Raw genomic sequence first — 21230 nt, 5'->3', positions numbered from 1 at the left:
AGCTTTTGCTAGCTGTCAGTGTCAGTTTTGTCTTCAGTCTAGAAAGATTATATTTGCCTCGCTGTATTGTTTTATTAGTTAGATCTCGGCGATCTATATTTATTAGAAACAACAGATTACATTTGGGATCATATTTCAGATAACTAGCAAACAATATCTGATGTACACTTATTTCTGTACATAATTTACTTATCAAAAACCTATATTGACCAGTGCTTTTCTTTTTTTTTGCTGAACGAGCAAACATATAATCAGGACTTGGTCATAATAATCTGTAACTAGAAGTTGAAGTCTAATGAGGCGAAACAACTCAAACCTTTTTATGGTGTTTTATTCATTTTGTTCCGGTATCTGTCTTTAAACCTCAGCGCCTGTGTCTTACAACTTTTAACTTAACCCCCCCCCCCCATAAAGGTTTCAGTGTTACCCCTGTGTGTGCCCCCTGCCCGGGTGCCATGATCGTCAGTTACCCATGAGCTCTACTATGTGGTACATCATGCAAAGCATTCAAAGTAAATATTCCTTGTCTGAGCGGCTCATCCGCACCATTGCAGCCATTCGCTCCTTCCCACACGACAATGTGGAGGATCTCATTCGAAAGGTAGGCCTGCTCATTGGCCATTCACATGGATTCTGTCTCTTCGTGCCATCGGTTATGCTGATGTTATCTCTTCGTTGCCTCAGGGAGCTGATGTGAACCGGATGCATGGCACACTTAAACCCTTGCACTGTGCCTGTATGGTTGCTGATGCTGACTGTCTGGAGCTCCTTTTGGAGAAAGGGGCAGAGGTATGTTGTTGTTGATGACTCTTACTCGATGAACCATTTCCTGGAGCATCTACCGCACAATGTGAGATTAGCTGACTAACCTCCATACAGTCACGGCATTGAAATGAAGCTTGCTCCATCACAGTTAACGTGAAGAGTGGATTTATTTCTGTAGAACAATGCAGGTTTCAGCAACTTACGTTTTTCAGACTCTTTCCTGCAGGTATGTTTAGTAAAGAAAAGCAAAAGACATCGAGTGAACAAACATGAAACTGAAACACTCAAAACGTTGCTGTTTGACATCCAACTCTGAAAACCGTTTTTGCACATTTAAGATGTGGCCCAAAGTGCCACATTCTAAGCACAAGATTGCTCATGACATTACGTCCTCATCAGGTCAATGCGTTGGATGGATATAACCGCACAGCGCTCCACTACGCAGCAGAGAAAGATGAGAGCTGTGTGGAGCTGTTGTTGGAGTACGGGGCACAGCCAAATGCCCTGGATGGCAACAAGGATACCCCTCTCCACTGGGCTGCCTTTAAGGATAACCCAGAGTGTGTGAGAGCCCTGCTGGAGAGCGGGGCCATTCCCAATGCCCGGGACTACAACAACGACACACCTTTAAGTTGGGCAGCAATGAAGGGCAATCTGGAGAGTGTTAAAGTGCTGTTAGACTACGGAGCCCAGGTTCACGTGACCAACTTGAAGGGCCAGACTCCTATATCGCGACTGTTGGCCCTGTTGGCCCGAGGCCTCGGCACTGAGCAAGAGGAGGAGTGTCTGGACCTGCTTTGCCGGGCAGCAGGGCGTTTCGAGATCCGGCGAGCTGATGGCACTGTTCCCCGGGAGTTGAGTAAGGATCCCGAGCTGTTGGCGAGGCTGACCGACATGGTGGCTCAGGCGCCGACGCTTCGCTCGCTGGCGCGTTGCGCTGTGCGACAGAGTCTTGGAGTGCGGTTCCTACCCGCTGCTGTTAAAGATCTTCCTTTACCAGAGACCATCAAAGGCTATCTCCTGCTGAGAGCCTGAGGTGGTTAAACTGCTGGAAGCCGCTCAGACCTCGCTCACTGATTACTAGACGGCTCATGACGCAATATTTAATGGCAAGAAAGTGTCTGTTGAATTGTAGAATCATATCTGACGGTGACCTACATTCATCACACCGTCTTGAAATGATCGGAGCGTATTGGATAAAGATCACACCCATGCATGTTTTAGCGTATTATAATTTCCTGCTAATGCCTGGCTGACTAACAACAATATTTCTTTAACTTACGCTGCATGCAGTGCAGAAAGAAATGTATAAGATCAGGCTTTGTGGGCTTCATTGTAGGAATTGACTTGCATCAAGCTATGTCCAATCATTCTTGCTTGATATCAGTCAGCATTGCCAATGTTTCCATCTCAAGTCAACTTGGGTGAGTGGATTGATTCAACTCTCATTCGTCTGTTCACAAAGCACATTTTAATAGTTTTTTTTAACAGGTATGTTGTCGATTTTCTGTATGCAAAATTTGAATTTAATATTACAAAAGATTTAAAGCTTGGCGGCAGTGGCAAAGTGAGTAGCTCTGTTGCTTCACAGGAAGGTGGTCAAAGGTTCAAATCCACATAGGAGTTTTCTCTGTGGCATTTCATAGGATACTCACCTGTATTGAAAAGTTTCCCAAAATTTGAAAGAGAAAATGGCAACATGCAGAGAAGCTCAATTTAAACCCTAAAAGTGTTTTTTTTTTTTTTTTAAATGCACATTCATTAAACACTAACTCAGAATGTCTGCTTGGGAGTTTACAAATTAACATAGACAAACTGGTGTTCTTCAAGAAGGATTTTTGTTCTTTTGCTCCTTTATTTTCTGGGAAGAGAGCTATTGAAACTGCAGTAAGGTCCGTAAGACTCCCGGCTGTTACCTGAGGATTGACATGCATGTTTTCCTGCTGAAATGAGCAGGTAATACATTTAAGAAGACAATTAAATGTGAGATAACTTCACGGATGAGGGCTAATGTCTAATGATGATGTAGGCGGTCCAACTGTGCTTAAAGAGGGTGTTTTGCTTAGTTTGCCGGAGAATGGCCGTCTCCATCAGTGGCTTCCCAATCATATGGGAACAGCATTTTGTTTGCTAAGGTGTAAAATATCCCTTGTTTGTCAGATTGGCTCACAACATATTTATTCCTTGCTGATGTCGACCTCTATATGTCAGCTTTTTTTTTTTTTTGCAACAGTGCTTTTGCATTTTCCAATGAGGAATATATTCTTGTTGGATGTTTTACTCTCAACTTGAAAAAAGTTCATTTCATGGGTGCTTCCTACAAAATATTTTAGCACATGTCTAGGAATTTTATTTGTATTTATTTCACGTTAAATGTTAAGCATGTCGCACAATGAGATGGCATGATTACTAAGGGTTGTTCCTGAAAGATTCAGTAAATATGCTTGCATATGTTTGTTATGGTATATGTCTAAAATCTGACCATTTGTATTTTTTTGCTTCTGATTCTAAAAATATCTTTAGATTGTTTTTTGTGTACTCCAGCAAAAGTGCTTTTTTTCTTTGTCAGTATAATGACAGTAAATGCCTTTTTACTCCATGAATGAATTCCTTCTTTTGTTCATCAATTTCAAACATCTGACATCATTTATGCACGAGTACTGGTAGTTATTATTTCCCGCGGTTGTTGACTCGGGGTTGTATCGGAACCAGGAGTGGCTTCCATCCAGACCATAAGCCTTTTCACATAATGAAATATTATATTATTAACTAACTTTTTTTTCCCATTGAATCATCAAATTACAGGTGATATAATCCTGTTAATTGACATTTTCTGTGTTATTTTACATTATAATAAGAGGTTGCCTTGGACCTCTGACCGGAAAGGAGAGATGCCTGGAATTTAAGTGGAATACCCCTGTTGTGTAGACTATGAAACCCTAAAATGTGTCAAATGTGCAACTAACATTGGCAATCCCAGTATTCTATTTAAGTATCCCAGCAAGTTGCAACAAAACTAATGTATGCACTAAAACTCAGAAACCTAAGCTACTTATTATTATCACTGGTGAGTCATAATCAATTTGAATACCAAGTTGTTGGGGGGGCAATGCTTCTTGGGACACTTTATTTACTGTTCCCGTTTGGCAAAGTTCCTCTGGGAAATTTGGGTTTGATGTGTTTCACTTATCTCAGAGTAGCAGTGTGCAGTCCTTATTCCACCAGGGGAGCAAGCTGCGGTTCAGTATCTTGCTCAAGGACACTTAGGCTTATGGGGGGGGGGGGGGGGGGTTTCCAATCGGCCACACCAAAAAGTCCTTGGGTGGATTTGAATCCAGGGCATCCATCAAGTAACAACACCACTCTTAAAATCTGCATCTTAATCTATAAAAATGCAAAACTGAAGAAAAGGCAACATTATAATTTAAGTGTAAAAATGTTTTTTCCCCCTCTTTAGTGATTAGGAATGAATACAGCTGTGATCACTTATTGCCAGTGTTATTACAGTTTTACAGCACTCATTAAACTGGCTTACCATCATTACAATGAGAGGCCCAGGGGGGCTCACATATAAGAATCCACATCATTTACAGTCAGGACTATTAGCTTCTTTCTATCTAATTTCATATACTTTGTCAAAATATTTCTACAAGAGAAGCTTATGTAAAGCAGCTAATTAGGAATTTTATATTTCTTTTTAACTCAGTGACATTTTATTATTTTGGCGGGAAAGGCCTGTATTTGTAAATATAAAATATGTTTTTGTATTTAAAATTAAAATGTTAATTATATATATCTTTTCTTTTGTCACATGAAGGAATTTGAAGCACAGCTCGTTCTGAAATTATCCACAGGGGGGCTTTGTAGTCTTGTATTTGAGTTCAGTTCACAGTCGTTGGCTTGCAAAATGGCCTTGGATTGAAAGGTTCTGTGTCATTTGAATGTTGGAGGGAAATTGTACTCAAATATAACAATATTGCAGCCATAACATATTTTTTAATGTCAATCAAACATACAATATTTCTATTTTGAACCATTGTTTCCTACTTGTGGTCTGGACATCCATTTTTAAGGAGAAGCACTAAGGCAAGAATATCAGAAAACCAGTGCCTTTAACACTAATATCCTCAAAATGATAATAAAAATAGAAATGCAACAGAATACTCAAGATAAAAAAATATATATTTGCTATTAAAGAATTATAGAAGCAGGTGGGTTCCAGACCGCAACCTCATCACTACAAACAGATATTGATCTCTGCTGCTTCTAATTTTCTTCTTGTACTACAAATGAAACAAAGGCGTGAGGTGCATATTTTGTTATGAAAAATAACATGTCGGCATGTCAAATTACATTTAGGCCAATTTGAAAACTATGGATGGATTCTAATGAGCGTCTTAAGAAGAAAAAAACAACAACAAAAAAAACAATGTAACTATCCCATAGATAAATATCCGACAGAGAGAATGCGTAATGGACATAAAATAACGCGTTTCACAGTGTTGACAAAAAGGCCATTCCTCACTGAAATGACATTTTTGAACCTGAAATCTCGCGACGTTTCGACGTCAAGGGGCGTGTCAAATTCCAAGAGAGGAGAGGAGAGGGGTGCCAGTGAGAAGGGGGCGCAAGGGTGAGTTTGTAAACACTTTTAATACGTTTTAAATTGACCATAGATATGTCGGCAACGCTTATCTACGACAAACTAACGATCGGCGCGCCGCTTTTCAGCGTTTGATGGTCTCCAAACTGCGCGTCTGTACAATTGTCAAAACTGTTATCGCGGCTGCAACTGTTCCATTCGGGACCCGCCGGAGTGTCAGTCCGCTAGCCAGGTAACCTGCTAGCGCTCCGGCGCTCCTGCCGATCGGACCGTGCGTCCGGCTCGCAAAACACTCAAGTTCACGCCGGATATGATGAAGCTAGTGTCGGTGTGAGTTCCCTGTGGTCGCTGGAACTGGCAGCGGTGCTGTTATTACTCCATTTAAGTGCGAATTCGGCCTGTTGTTAACGCTTAGCCACGCGAGCTAGCTATTAGTGTGTTTTTTTTTTCTTTTCGTGGGATACATAAAGTTGACTTTTGGGGGGGTTTTATCCAATAAGATTCGACTAGCGGCGTTATTGACGGGACCCGGAGCTCCGCGTGGATCAGAGGCTGCTGACTGACGCGCTTATAGCCAATTGCTGAAGGGAGCGAGGCGGTCTTGTTACGGGAAAAGGCAGGGCTAAGCCTGGCTTGAACGTCGCTTCAAAAAAAAAAAAAAAAAAGAGGAACTTTTTCAGCCTGATTCCTGTCGTCTGGAAGAGGAGGTCTGAAGTTTACCTGGCTGCGGAGTGTTCGTGTGAAAGTGTCCCCTCTTGCATGCGTGGATGCCCCGGAAAAAGATGTTTGGCTGCGGGATAAACTGAAATGATAATCTCGGTTTGCACGACGAGCCAGCGTGTGAAGTAATAATGATATTTGCCTTCTGCGCTATTGGACGCTCCAGGTTTCGCATCTCTACGCACGTCAACACCTTCCGTGTGAAATGTAGGTCACGTTTCTGGCAGAGATGTACCTGATTCCATCACATGGAGTTATAAAAGTACCAGATTACAAATCCACCCACCCAGAGAAATTATAGATCAATCGATCAATCAATCAAATCTTTATTTGCAGACACAATGGTCCAATTAAAAAGCACACATAACGTTTACAACATTCACAACGTTTACACAGTGAACACAGTAACCCTATAATAACATCAGGTACCAATGACACCAAATACCTGAGTTAAACTTCACAGCACTTAGGCTTGGCTGAGTCAGTGTTATAGAGATTATACAGTGTATAGTGTGTAGAGATTATATAGTGTATAGTGTATAGAGATTATACAGTGTATAGAGATTAGATTTTTTTTAATGGAGTGTAAATATTATGTGCTTAATCTTAAACATTACACACGTGATGAATAACTTTAAGGGTAACGTGTGTATTAGTATATATATCGGTACCTTTCGCTGAGCTCAGCGTGCTACTTATTTAAATATTGATTCTAATCAGCGCTGTAGAGCATCAGCTTAAAGAGGAAGCTGCCTGCAGATGAAGTGGACACAGTGTTTCTGATTTAACTTTACGATGCTGCCCTCGCTCTGCCCTGCATTATACTGCATTGCCCTGTCAGTTGTGCAGACATCGTTATCGGATTTCGTTTCTATTTTCCAAATCTCAAAATCACTTTGAACTGGCTGATGGACACATCCAAGTAAAAACGCCCATGACACTTCATTTGACCGGTTTCTGGCTCCTTCCTTCCGTCCGTCCGTCCAGCCATCTTAAATAGTACCCATTTCTTTTTTTCCAATCTCTCACCTTTTTCTCTTTCCCTCCTCCTCCTTTATTATTATTATTTATTTTTTATTTTCGTGGGGTCTCCCCTACCCTCTGGCAATTAAAGCCTCCGATTCCAGTGTCATGGCTGCAGCAGGAGCTATTAATACAGTTTGTTTAGTCAGTTTCCTAGCAGGCTGCCTCAAACACTGGACGCTTGTGGCTGATTATAGCTGGGACTCTTTCCCCTACACCTGCTGAGTCGGAGAAATCCAAGTTAACAGTGGGCGGCAGCTCAATGAGAAGGAAAGGAATTGGGGCACTTTGAATACTTCTATGTCACCTTGGATGAAAGAAAGGAGGTGAAAATAGGTGGACTTGATATCCGTGCCTGAAATGAATATCGGTGCTGGTGCATGAAGACTATTTATTGCAAGGAGGAAACAAATCCACAGAGGCAGCGAGATAAGTGTGGCTGACAGATTTATCGTCTGTAACAGCGTTTAGGTTTGCGTGAAGCTTTCATTTTACCGTGTGCAGTAAAGCGTGCACTTATTCATGAGTTTCTCTACAGCAAATTACGAGTCATTTATTTTTTGTTAATAGCGCAGAATACTACAAATGTTCTAGTTTTAGAATATACTCTTAAATGTGAATTGTCTTGCCACAAAGCTGAGCAAGAGATGACCTTAATACATCGTTTATTCATCTTAGTGTGTTTGGTTTTGCAGTGATGGAATCAAAAGTGTTTTTCAACCCTTTCATCTGAAATCAATGGTTGAAATCCAAAAAGTAAAGCGTGTGTCTAGCGTGCCGTCTGTGAGATCAGTTTGCTCTCCTCACACCAGATGTGTCCATTTCCCCCACTCAGTCCGCACCCTTGGTATAACGAGAGAGGCTGAGTATCTCGTTTGCAGATCCGTCTCTGTCTCAATAGACTCGGAGGATTGAAAGAGCGACGCGAGTGCCGCGGCACCAACTTGTTGCCTTTCTCCAGAGCACGGGAAGTCCGCTTCGATCTCTGCGGAGGAAAGGGGATCCTGATCGCAACACGATGCAGATCCCAGTCCTCGTGAAGAAATGGAGGAGAGACGCAACGGTCAGGCACGGGAGAGGGTCGCGTTCCGGCACGGGGCTTCGGTAATCATGTGTTGGCTCGGGCGCAGCTGTCCTCGGCAGAGGGAGAGATGGAAGGAGGAAAATATACCGACTTCAACATCGGGAAAGCTTTCAGGCATTTAGGCCTCGCCAACTTAATGAATAATATGTCCCACTCGATAGTGTTGGACCGCATGTTCAATCCACACTGTCGGTTCAACAGATGTGAATGCGGTCAATAACTCTGTAATATTACAACCTTACAATAAAACGGTTTCTGGAAAGGCTGTAGTGGATCGACTGATAAAAAAAAAAAGGGATCAAACAAGCTTTACAAATAGCAGTATCCTTGTTGCATGTTGGCGTTGCTGCAGTGTCAGTTACAGCATTGTGTTATTGCTGCCAGACATCCCTTTGGAGCTGAAACATTAATGTCCCTCATCCATTGCCGCCCCTCTCATATCGATTTAAATTCAAGGACCAGGTTATTTTTCTGAGCTTCCCAGTGCAGTGAGCCTCGCAGTTGTTGTGTTTTTTTTATTCGCGGCTTTAGTTTAATGAGGCACAAGAGGAGAAACGGAACACAAGCATGTGTATTTTTGAATCTCGACAGTACCATCCTTAGAAAGAGTCTCTCTCTCTTTCATGTGATGGTATTTGTAGTATTTGTTTTGTAGCCCTCTGGAAAGCATTGATCACGTGTCCACATGCTGAACTATGTATTATGGCCTCATTGTGTGCTGCTGTTTTACAGCATGACCCCAATAATATCCTTCATATTATTCTATTATAGCATCTGGCTAGACTGATATTTCCTGGAATTTTTCAACATTATCTTGGCTGCACAAATTTCCATTCATTTCCATTCGCAGTGAATGAACTATTGGGAGAGCTACTACAACCAATGATGTCCCTCCTGAATCTGAAACTAATCGGGGAAAACATCTGAAGGTCATTTGATATGAAAATAGAACTGTTGTATACTGATATATTTGAAAATATTATCGTCCGCATGGAAACTTAGCCGTAGATTTGGGGCCTTACCCTGTTATGTCTGGGCTGTGTCATTATGCACCTAAAGTAAATGTTGGATATTGTAATCATATTTGGTTAGAATATCAGGCTGCAAAGGTGGATTAAAATACATTAGTCTGATAATTTACTTAGTGTTATAGCATGATGTCTTATTTGAAGTCAAATGTAATTAGATTAAAGGCTGTTTTTATTCATGGCTTCAGTAAACCGTCCCAGTAGCTCTTTTCTAGCCGAATGAAATGAACATAATTGTGAATTATTCTGTAAACGATAAGAGGAACTTCATGACTTTAAAGTTTACACTCATTCTCAGTCATTGATAAGTGATTTATTCTCATCAGTTGTTTGAAAGTTAGAAAAAGTAAATACAGTAATGTAACGTGGAGATAATCCAGTCAATACAATTGATATCCACTGTCAGGCCAATATGGATGAGACCATTTCAAGAAGATGTTCTGCCTTGTTACAGGAGAGTTCTCGGGAGGCTGATGGACATTATCTAGACAGAGAGTGAGTGCAGAGAGAAACAGTTGAGGGTCTGAATGAGGGGCACAAGCAGGTAAAATGTTGGGAAGTGGTTTGGGCGTGAGGCGAGGGAGTCATGATGAGAGGAGGAGGGAGTGGAAGAGAGAAGGATGATACAGATGATAGGGAGATGTCTTTGTCTCAACTGTGGCTGTCCTTGTGTTTAGTCAGCTGCTCCTCATTGGCCGACCACGATCCCCCCGTGTGAAGGAAGTATCACCAGGGAAACTTCGTCTCGCTGCCTCTGTGCATGTTTTCCTCCTTGCCAGGGTTATTTTTAAATGGCATTCGGCTTCCTGCGCACACTAAAGACTTCAAGCCGCAGCATCCCTGTTTTGTTGTTTTCAGCATTTACCAGTTCACAAATCAAGACGAAACCACAGCAATGTTCTCGTCTTCTCCTGTCCTACAGTTACACTGCAAGCTCTTTGCAAACATGGGGGACGACCGACCTTTTGTGTGCCACGCTCTCGGCTGTGGACAGGTAAGTGTCCTCCTTGTGCTGGATTTCAGGCGTATGCATGTACCGGTACTTGTGATGACGGGTATTTTCGAGTTTGTGTAAGTACTCATCAGCTGTTGATGGCAACCACTTTTGGTTGAATGCATTTTCTGTCTGAAAGAAGTAAAAGCAAAATATAAATTTTAGTAGAATAAATATCCGTATGTAAATACGAGAACTTGATCAATTTGAAATGTCTCTTGGCCAAAATAAGAACCAGGGAGACGGCATTCTAGCTCGCATGCTCTCTTCTGAGACTGAGCTGTCTCCTCTAGCAGTGACTCACTGGTGAGTCATCAGAGCACAGTTATTGTTTCAACCTGTCACCGTCGACTTCAAGTGCCGGCAGACACAGGTGTGAGCCACAACGGTGACTCAGCTAAGTGCCAATAGTGCACTTGCATCCCGGTAACGCTGTGTTACTCTACGTACTCGGCTGATACCACAGCAAATTAAAATCAGGTGTTCTGCAACTGGTCATTGTTCCACACAGGAAATACTACATTTGAAATTTTGTTAAGCTTTGTTTGCCAGTTGGTGATGGATTTTGGAGAGAGAATCTGTTCATGTGGTTAAAGAAACATTGTTGCATTTTAAACCAGCGTGTTTTCTGCAGTCAGAAGCTGTCGTGTGTGGGAAGCTATAGATTGAATAACTGGAATGTGCGGATGCTGAATTAGTGAAATTCTCATTTGTTTTCCTGTATTCTCCTCAAAATATTACGGACGCTCGGACCCCACTCGTCTGAATCTTTGTCATGTTTGGCTGATGTAAATAGAATCTAATTGCATTTGAAAATAATATAATAAAATTTGCTGGCAGTTGCAACTGAATGACATGAAAGCTTTTTAAGTGACACTGACGATCTCTAGTTGTACATTTAGTAAGTCTAATATCAAATATCTGATCTCTGTTTTTTGCTTCTGCCTCAGAGAATTATCTAGCTCTGCAGCCGCTAGTTGCTTCACTGCGTTCATGACCGCGCTCGTCTTGCATTAACGGCTGACTTTGTGTGACTGTACTTGTACTCTAACCTTCTATCTAATAAATGTATTCATAGTTTGGTACTCGGCAGATGAGCTCTGTAGACTTATCAGATTTTTTAAATCTGTCAAAATTATCACATTTTGGTTTGTAGCAAATCCATTATCCATCCGTCCATCTTCGACCGCTTATCCGGGGCCGGGTTGCAGAGGCAGTAGTCTGAGGAGGGATTTCCAGACTTCCCTCGCCCCAAGACGCCTCCTCCAGCTCTTCCGGGGGAATCCCGAGGCATTCGCAGGCCAGCCAAGAAACATAGTCTCTCCAGTGAGTCCTAGGTCTTCCCCGAGGCCTCCTCCCGGAAGGACATGCCCGGAACATCTTCCCAGGGAGGCGTCCAGGAGGCATCCGAAATGGATGCCCCAGCCACCTCAGCTGGTCCCTCTCGATGTGGAGGAGAGCTCTACTCCAAGTTCCCCTCTGGTGACTGAGCTCCTGCATCACTGCAGCCGCTGCACCGATCCGCCTGTCAATCTCACGCTCCAGCTCTCCTCGTGGACAAGAACCCAAGATACCTGCACTCCTCCACTGGGGGAGAAGGCCCCCCACCGACCCGGAGAGGCCAGGCCATCTTTTCTCACGCTCGGCTGCAAACCGCCTCAGTGTACGCTAAAGGTCCAGGGTTGACGAGCCCAACAGGAAAACATTGTCTGCAAGAAGCAGGAGGTCGGAGTTGATGACCGCACAGACGGAGGGCTCTGCTAGACATTTCCAACAGACCCTCAAAACACGTTTGGGCCTACCGAGTACTCTGCCAGCAGAGCTATGCTCGACCAAGGCGTTCGTTATGGACAAACTGTGACGAGCACAGAAGTCTAACAACAGAACACCACTCGCGTTCAGATCGGGGAGGCCGTTCATCCCAATCATCCCCCTCCAAGTCTCACTGTCACTGCCCAAGTGGAGTCCCCCAGAAGAACAATGGAGTCCCAGAGCATTATCCAGTACCCTTTCCAAGGACTTCACGAAGGCCTGGCTACCAGGTGCTCACATTCAAGCCCCAACCTCGGGCCTGGCCAGAGGGTGGGGGCCCTGGCTGCACCATACTGGGCCTTCTCCATAAGGATTTTTGAACTGCTCTTAGTCTGCACCGTCACCAAGGACCTGTTTGCCATGGGAGGCCCTTCCAAGAAGATAAATCCCCCCCGACAAAATAGTTCCTGGGATCATTTAAGCAACCAAACTCCCCCACCACGATAAGGTGGCAGTTCAAGGGGAGCGTAGCAAAAAGTATTGAAGTTTAATATCTGGTAACAATAATATCAGCCGCCCCCTTTATGCGATGTTCAGTATTTTCTGTGTGGGGAGGGCTAATCCTAGCTGCCATACGGGAGGATTAGTTAGAGATAGTTTCCCCTGTTGCCCCCCCGGTCCAGAGTAAAGGGACAGATCAGACATGTGGTCGTATTGGTGATGCTGCCTGGCAGGGCTAAAAATAAGGACCTTGGTGTCGCACTTTGTTTCCACTTCACTCTCTCACAACTGAACTTGCAGCTGCAAGGCAGCGCCTCAAAATAGGCTGCAACGAGCGGTGAATCGGCCGGGAGCCAAGCCAAGATTATTCCTCCTCCGTCTCTGACTCATTCACCTCGCCACTTCTCCAAAGACGTGCCGCTTCTCAGACAATGGCTTGTTTTGATCATTTATAAAAATTCGGCTCGCACGTCTCCCCTTGTGGTTATCACAGTATTGTACTTGCCAGTATAAACAATTTATACACACTTTCTTTTTTATTTGGCCTGTTGGCCTAAAACCAAAAAAATAAACAGCTTTCTCGTACCTAATATAACAGAACGCCGGGCTTGTGTGTATCACTCACTGCGGCACAAAAATGAGATGATCACTTTGTACGAGTAAAAATCCGCAATAACTACTGTGTACTTTTAAGATTAGAAGTCGGATGAAATATGGAGTAGTGTAGTATAAAATATGGGCACCAAGAGATAATCTCTCTGTCATTAATGCAATAGGATATCTTGATTAGGGTGCTCTAAGACAAGTAGATAATTACCCATATGCTACTTCATATAATGCTCTTACATTCCTCTATATTCTTGTTCTCTTGTTTCAGGGATTTACCAATGAGGACCATTTGGCTGTACACAAACACAAGCACGAGATGACACTGAAATTTGGGCCAGCCAGGACAGACTCTGTCATTATTGCAGGTATTGAATGTCTGTACGCTCTTCCTTTTTTTTGGGGGGGGGGGTGTATCTTCTACTTCCACATAAAGACTGTTCAGTCACCAGTGCGTTCCAAGGTTGACCTTTCTTTGATCTCACAATCTCAAGAAAAGCCGTTTCCGACCGCACATCGACGCCATAGTTTCCGAGATATTCAGCAGAATGTGGGAATAAAGTGTGAAGGTTTTAATTTGGTTGGTTATTTATTTCTGCTCAATCCAGACCAGACGCCTACTCCCACTCGCTTCCTAAAGAATTGCGAGGAGGTCGGTCTGTTCAACGAGCTGGCGAGCTCCTTCGAACAAGACGAGGATGACAAGAGAGCGAAGAACGCAGTAAGAGAAGAATCTTTGTTTTGATGATCATTTTTACGTCCTTCTTTTTCACTCAACTCCTGAAATTCTTGCTTTGTGCTCTTTGTCCGTGTGAAATTATTAGCTTCACACAGAGAAACCCGTTTCTTTACTGCGCACACGAATCCTTGAATATTGAACTGTTTCTGTTTCTGTTTCCTTGTTTGTCTTAGCTTCCTGCTCCAAACTCTGTGGCTTTGGACATGAGTCTACCCACGACATCAGACAGAAAGGTGAAAAAGGAGTCGCCAGTAGACGTCGACTCGTCTCCACCAGACAGTCCTCAGTCTGTCTCCGGAAGATCAGAGAACAGCAGGGAGCCTCCGGCTAAAGCGAAGGTGGGAGCTGACGTGGGAGGAGGGGTGGTTGCTCGATTGTATAATGAAGGTGGTGGGGCCTTACGTCATGTATGAGGCATAAAGCGTTTCAGTATTGAAAGTGAAGCCTTTTATCTTTTCACGAGCTATGTGATGCCTGACTTTCTGAAACAATTGAGTCTTTGTTTTTTTGTTTAAACCATGTTTTAACTGTTAAATATAACTGCTGTTCGCCAAGGACACACCTCCAAGGAGTTCAGCCCCCACCCCAACGATTGTGCGTCCAGGTTCCCTCCCGCTGCATTTGGGTTTTGATGCTCTTCAACCCACCATGCCGTCACCCACCTCCGTCATCACACAAACTCCACCTTCTAATCGTACCAGTCTAGGGTGAGGAGAAGCTCAACTTCTGCAATCCTGTCTCCTCTTTTAAGATTTCCTATTGGATTTTTTTTTCTTTTTTTTTTAAACACATTTTCCACACGTGACATCACAATTTGACAATATCACACGATAAGACCCCAAACTGTTGTTTTTATCGCATATCTCCACCTGCCCTCTCCCTACCTGTCCATGCTAGGGGTGAGGATATAAAGTGGATATATTTTTCATACTGCATGACAGTTCCTATTTTACAGAAACTTGATAATTCATACGGGCAAAACTGAGCCTCTTGATTCTGCTGGCCCTCTGGTGTCTGTATGTTTAGTTCGCCAACGAGCCACTACCCCATGATGATGCTTCCGTCTGGACAGGCAGTGCCTGTGCTCCCGGGCCCGGGGCACATACCCTCTGTCATTAATGTAAGGCTGACGTGAAATTATTCATTTGACTGTAGCAAGTTAATATACGTGAATATGTATATATATATGTTTGTTTGTCTCACTGTGTCTGCAGCTTGCCCGACCCATGTGCATGGTACCCAACATTCCTGGCATCCCTGGTCCTCCTCTGGGAGGTAGCAGTAGCGGCTCTAGCTCCCCCTCTGGCTATAGCATCCACTCAGAGGCCAAGATGGTCAGTATTTGATTAGCTTCTAATTTTTATCTTTATCTTTTTCTCCCTCCGGCCTTCTTCTGTTCTGTCTTAGATTGTTAGTCACATGAATATCTGCTGCAGTTACGTCTTTATTTAATGCTCACACCCAACAACTCTTTTTGTGCAAAATGTATCATGCAGGTAAGTACATGCAGAGCATGATATAAGAGTCACACACATTGATCATATTTCAGATTAAATATTTGTGTGGTTTAAAGTATTGCATATAACAATGTACTTTATTTGTAAGTTCTTGTTACACAGAATTTTTGTAAATAAAAACTAGTTGTTTTGTGTTTCTAAAGTACATTTTGTGTATGCAGTCACACGCAGGCTGGAGTTCTGCCATATGTTACTATGATAAATAGTTCCCTCTGTAGTGAGTGGTAAATTGAGAATTCTGACATTAAATGAATGTTGACCAAAAAAAAGCGCTATTGATTTTGAATCTGACTTGCTGCGCCATTGTTTTCTTTTCCTATTCGTCCCTTAACTTTCATGCTTTTATAAAGTATTTTCCTGAATACTTTCTGTACTCTCCCTATACTGGGGTGACGTCATATCATTGTTCCACTACAGCGTCTGAAGGCTGCGCTGTCCCAGCAGAGCCCTTTGGGATACAGCATGGGGATCATGGCAATGGGCAGCAGCCCGATGGTGCCTCAGAGGGCAGAGCAGGGCCAGCTGCTTGTGCAGCAGCCAGATGCCCCATCACCTGCACAACCTCAGGTAAACTGTGCCAGCCACTCGATCACAACTTTCAATAACAATGTCGCTCTGATTTTGAAAAGAAATCCGAAGAATTACCAAAAGTAACTGAACCATGTTGCTGTTACACAAAACTGGGACTGAATTTCTTGAAAGGAAATAATCTGATCTCCTGTGAACTCGCTCCACCTGTCTTCTTCTCCCGTGTGATGGTGCACTGCTTCTTTCTCACCCGTTCCCCTGTCGTTCCCTCTAGGTATCTCCAGCACAGCCTACGGGTGGGCGTCGGCGGCGGACACTAGACGATGACCCAGACGATCGAAGGCAACGCTTCCTCGAGAGGAATCGGGCTGCGGCGTCGCGATGCAGACAGAAACGCAAGATATGGGTCAGTTCCTTAGAAAAGAAGGCCGAAGAGCTCTGCACGATGAATGTCTCGCTGTCGGTGAGTAGGCTTAGCGTTGGTGAGTGGGCCTGATATGTGATCTGTGTTCATTATGCGGATGCTTCATGTTTGTAGAGGTTTTCGAGGTATTTTCCAGGTTTAGAGTCATTTAACTAATGGGTGGAGACTCTTTACAGCTTATTTTACCACTTTAGAGCATTTCTTAGCTCAACAACATAAAACAGATGCAAAAGAAGAAGTTATGAAGTTCTCCTAGTTTGAGTTGAATACATTTCGTGTGTTTCAAACTATTCTGAGAACTGAAGGAACTGAATAATATTTTTCATCTTTGCTCCCCGATCCTTCAGAATGAAGTGTCTCTGCTGCGGAATGAGGTGGCTCACTTGAAGCAGCTGCTTCTGGCCCACAAGGACTGTCCTGTGACCACTCTACAGAAGAAGACAGCCTATCTTGGTGGGCCCTCCGTAATTACGCCATGCTACTGATTTATGATGATTTAGGACAGATACTGTTAAATAACTGGTTAACAGAGGCGATATTGTGTGCAGCTTTGCCGCAAGGCAGCTGCAGAGCTTATTCAGGGTTTTCTGGTTTCTCCGTTTTCCTGGTGTAATTTGTTGTTGTTTTTTTCTTTGTAGCTGCAGAAGAGAGTATGAGAGACACCTCAGAGCTCACTGGTTCCCCTGCCCGAGTGATCCAGCACAGCTCTTTGGCACACAGCCCCTCTGCTGGGCAAAATGGTCTTAGCTCAAGGGCAGCAGCCGAGGCCATGGCGATGTCTGTCCTCGCAGGAATGGGCCAGCAGCAGCGGGCCGAGGGTGGATCCTCTCACATTATCAGGGCTGCACAGTCCCAATCTGCTCTCAGATGATGAGCGATGCCTTCAGGGCCAAGAATTGGTCTCGCACTTGTCGCCGCAGGGTAAAAAAAGAGCAATCGGCCCACCCACCACACACACACACACACACACACAACTTGCCCTATCTAGTCCAGTGTTTAGATCTGCACCTTCCCCCTTTGCAGGGGTCGTCTGCTCTCTGACCCTCGTGTTGAGCCATCGTGCTGTGGCCTGGAGCTCAGCAGCAGCCTTCTGGGAATGGACTGAGACTTTAAGAGCGCTTCCTGTTCACTTTGCCATAGACTACAGGGGCTGGACTCCAACCTCCCATCCTCATTTTCGCCTCCGTGCCTCATCTCCACCCTTACTTTGAATGGCTCCTCACTGGACTGTAGGGTTGCTTTGAATGTACTGTCATAGGGAACTTCCCATTCGGATATCTGCCGCACACGTGCACCGCTTTAGACGTGCAGGTGTTTCACAACAGCTTCGTGATCAAATCACACCAAACAACAGACGGGGCTTTACACTGTTCTCAGCAGGAAATTGTGCCTTGTGCTCCCAGACCGTTTCATCCATGCTCCCGCCTACACACCGCCAGATCGCATGTCCTGTACATCCCTCGCTGTGAAGACGCAGCACTCGTCTAGATATCAGTGACTCGGATCTAAAGTATTTACCCCAAAAAGAACATTAGTAAACGGTTCCGCCTCCAGGTGACCACGACACGGACCCAAGAGCCTTACCTCGTTTACATCCTTTATGGTAGAATTGATTAACTGTGTGCGTGATTGGCTCTGTTTGTATATGTTTATGTAAATCAGAACACATCTGTGTAGGATTTCAGTCATCCAGGTCGAGGTAAATCACGAAGAGCAAAAAAAAAAAAAAAAAGGAATCAACTGAGCTTGTTTAATGCCGGTTGACGGCGTTGCACCTCTCATCCAAGAGGCTCCTTCAGTTCTGACTGACTGGTAGAGAGTCCAGATACTTATACAGGGGGGTCGGCGACCTACGACCTGCTCGACTTTATCACCACACTCGTTTACGAGGTGTTTTTACGGCAGACCGGAAAGCGAGCGAATCGATTGTGCGGCAGTTTCTGCGATCTCACCCACGACGTCTACCGAGAGGAAATGGTCTCTCTCTCCTCCGTAAATCAACGACCCCCTGTAGTCCTAGCAGTTTGCCTACGCCTGAGCTGATGCGTTCATAGTTGGGGGGGGGGGGGGGTTAGCATGTGACGTTTTCTATTTTGGTGTTATGTTCTTGATACAATATGTGCAGCTATATTTTCAGATTTATTGGCACATCCTCCCAGATTAGTCCACAGAACCAAAACACATTGGATTGACTGTGTGTTACCGTAGAATTAGTTTGTTTGAGCAATAGCTTTTTTCTAACCTGAAGGGAACTCAACTTCTCCTCCCGACTCTCCTCTAAAACAGACAGTTTCGCCGTTCCATTTTCTATGGAACCATTCTGGTGACTGTTTCTCTGTGTGGGCTTACTGTAACTGTTATTTTCACACTTCTCAGGATGGTTGCACATCCATGCTCCTCTTCGGAAGTGCGATAAACCCCTTGGTCTTTTTTTTGTTTTTGCTATTAACCAAACCTAAACTAAGCCATAATGACAACAGATCAGATGTCTGAATCTCCAAAGATCATCTGTTACTGGAGGACACTTATTCTGTGACAGGAAATGAACAGCCTGACTCAGAGGTCACTATTAAATCATCTACACTATATCACTGCTAGTTATTACTTGCACATTCTTGTTACATGCCATCTAATATTTTGCCTTGAGATCACATTGGTGCCTCAGATATCCTCACTTTAATTAGAGCTGCTCATTTGAATGATTTGCTGGTTTTGCTAATGGTTCCTCAAACCTCTTGAAACCAATGGTTAGCTGAAATGTCTGTTTCTCGTTAGTCCCAGTAAAGACACTTGACAACGGAGGCAGACGGTAAAAGCTTCGAGGGAGAAGAAAATAAATATGTCTGTCTCGATAAATCCCTCCACGATAGCTCTACATAAACGCATAAACAAGTGGGTGGCTTTTATTTCCAGTATATTCCCCCCTCTTTTAGCTGATTGTATCATGTATTTGCAAAAAACAAGGTGTCTGCAAGTTTGCAAAGTTTCCTTTGTATTTCTATTCATTTCAAGTTTTGCGGTTCTCTTGGCCTTTTTTCAGGGATGTCAGATCCTTTAAAAATATATATATATATATTATCTGTACTGTATACGTAAATGGGAACTTTATCAGCACCTTTCACCTTTTGACTGAACCTCTTGTCCTATAGTCCCAATGGCGACCCTGACATGTTGTACTTTGGAACTGGCACTGTGTATATGCCTGGCAGTCCCTCATCGACATTTGTTCATATAAAATGAAAATGTATACCATATTTACCTTTCATGATTTCATGTAATTCATGTCATTGACACATTTTTTTCTGTCATTTCTTGTGTTTTCTTTTGTTGTGTGTGCTATTTCAGCACCGCGCAGCCTTTCAACGCTTCTGATTGTCATGATAAATAGAGAAACTAATTCCTTTAACCCAGAGATTCTTTTTTGTTTGCTTAGAGAAATGTAATTAGTCTGTTCTTAAAAAGAGTTTTTACCTTTGCTGTAGTTTAAAGATTAATCTGGAAATATTTTTTTGGCTGTCCTAACTTATTTTAATTGGTCAACTAACTATTGTCATTGCAATCATATTGACATTTCTAAGAACTGTTGTTGATTTAATGGAAAGTGCAACAATTTGAACGTTTTGCATCTTGTATTAATGGTTTTTCACACTCCCACTGTTGAACTAATGGTTTCAGAAATTGTTCTTGTACTGTACATATTTGTACTATATGAATATATTTACTTTTACATGCATGTCCAAGTGGATTATTATGATCACTTTACATTTTTGCAGTTTTAATTAAAGAAACTACATACATCTTACTGAACATTTAAGTTCATTTTTTTGTTATCAGTTTAAATTCACAATGTCAAATATGTTTTCTATAAATTTACTTTAGTCTTACACAACAGCGGACGCCTTAAGTTAGTCAATACTGCATAAAATGTGGAAGTGTATTTGAGTACGAGAGAATATATGTTCTGTAAGGAACATGTTCCTTCTCCATTTACTCAGTTTTGTTGTTAACCAGTGATACTGAAGCTTTTACTTCTGAATGGGTTTGAAAGCAGCTCTTTATAACATGGAAAATAGCATAAAATCAAAATTCATATGAGGTGTTTGTGAACATCTGCTTTTAGAAAATGTGCAGATTCAGCTTGCGGTTAAAACCCAACCGAAACTACATCAGTTCAGTTTTTTGACATAGTTTAAAAAGGACTTGTATTTCTGTAACAGAAACATGAAGTGCTTTATTATGCCAGAGCTTTACATATAAAGAGGCTTCTGTACCTTGACAAAGACCAGTGCTGAATTTTCAGACCTGTAGGCCCTGCAGGCCTGACAGTGGGGGTGCCTCAAAGACCTTTTGAGGGGACCATGAGTTCCACCCTCACAATATGGTTCTGAATTATACTGCTACTCACACCTGCTAAAGTAAAACTGATATTTCCTGTGTTGTGGGGGGCGGATTATTCCCACAAGGACATTGTTAGTTCGTGTAAAATAAGTGAGGAGACATCTTTCTATAATGACATTCTCTTTCTTTCTCTTTGGTTTAATAAATAACACACTTTGCTATGAAAGTGCTGAATTTAAAGTTCATATCATCAGCCTTTGGTGTCAAAAGACTAATTGTGATGTTTTACTTTCACACGAGAGCCTCTGTGGTTTAATGGTGCAGATCGTGCTTATTTTCATTATATAGTGTCTTAGTTAAAATCAGCCTCTCTAGGATTGAATCAAGTACATGCTGGGAAACGCTATGAATGCATTCTAGATTGTCTGCAGCAGCTCAGCTCATTTAGTTACTCGGGTTCCACCTTAGTGAAGATCAAACGGTTCAAAATGGCTCCATGATTCTCCTGCAACATTTGTTTCCTCTCATTGTTCCTCTACTTCCTACTTCAATCACGGTGGTGCATCTTTCTCGGCTCAAGGGGGGACTGGGGGGGGGGTCAGGAAATA

At 43.1% G+C, this 21230-nt stretch overlaps 2 protein-coding genes across 2 annotated transcripts; both read left to right on the top strand.

Moving 5' to 3' along the window:
• Window positions 1–472: 472 nt before the first annotated feature.
• asb8 (ankyrin repeat and SOCS box containing 8) lies at window positions 473–3353 on the top strand. Its single transcript, XM_068749374.1, has 3 exons — window positions 473–601; window positions 685–789; window positions 1165–3353. The coding sequence occupies exons 1-3, from the start codon at window positions 473–475 to the stop codon at window positions 1798–1800; spliced, it is 870 nt and encodes a 289-aa protein (XP_068605475.1). The 3' UTR covers window positions 1801–3353.
• A 6765-nt stretch (window positions 3354–10118) lies between these two features.
• Window positions 10119–17155, top strand: atf7a (activating transcription factor 7a). Its single transcript, XM_068747888.1, has 11 exons — window positions 10119–10217; window positions 13348–13444; window positions 13685–13797; window positions 13989–14153; window positions 14371–14522; window positions 14842–14935; window positions 15030–15149; window positions 15750–15899; window positions 16135–16323; window positions 16632–16737; window positions 16923–17155. Exons 1-11 carry the CDS (start codon window positions 10119–10121, stop codon window positions 17153–17155), a joined length of 1518 nt encoding a protein of 505 aa, XP_068603989.1.
• Window positions 17156–21230: the final 4075 nt, after the last annotated feature.

This window comes from Brachionichthys hirsutus, chromosome 2 (genome assembly GCF_040956055.1).
Source record: "Brachionichthys hirsutus isolate HB-005 chromosome 2, CSIRO-AGI_Bhir_v1, whole genome shotgun sequence".
Taxonomy (NCBI): domain Eukaryota; kingdom Metazoa; phylum Chordata; class Actinopteri; order Lophiiformes; family Brachionichthyidae; genus Brachionichthys; species Brachionichthys hirsutus.
This window is presented reverse-complemented; position numbering and strand designations above follow the sequence as displayed.

Bases quoted from the DNA above. Each gene is read 5' to 3' on its own strand.
- asb8 (XM_068749374.1), top strand. From the start codon at position 473: ATGAGCTCTACTATGTGGTACATCATGCAAAGCATTCAAAGTAAATAT. The intron at 602-684 runs GTAGGCCTGCTC...TCGTTGCCTCAG, and splicing joins TGGAGGATCTCATTCGAAAG to GGAGCTGATGTGAACCGGAT. The intron at 790-1,164 runs GTATGTTGTTGT...CGTCCTCATCAG, and splicing joins TTTTGGAGAAAGGGGCAGAG to GTCAATGCGTTGGATGGATA.
- atf7a (XM_068747888.1), top strand. From the start codon at position 10,119: ATGTTCTCGTCTTCTCCTGTCCTACAGTTACACTGCAAGCTCTTTGCA. The intron at 13,445-13,684 runs GTATTGAATGTC...TGCTCAATCCAG, and splicing joins AGACTCTGTCATTATTGCAG to ACCAGACGCCTACTCCCACT. The intron at 14,523-14,841 runs GTGAGGAGAAGC...CTGTATGTTTAG, and splicing joins TCTAATCGTACCAGTCTAGG to TTCGCCAACGAGCCACTACC.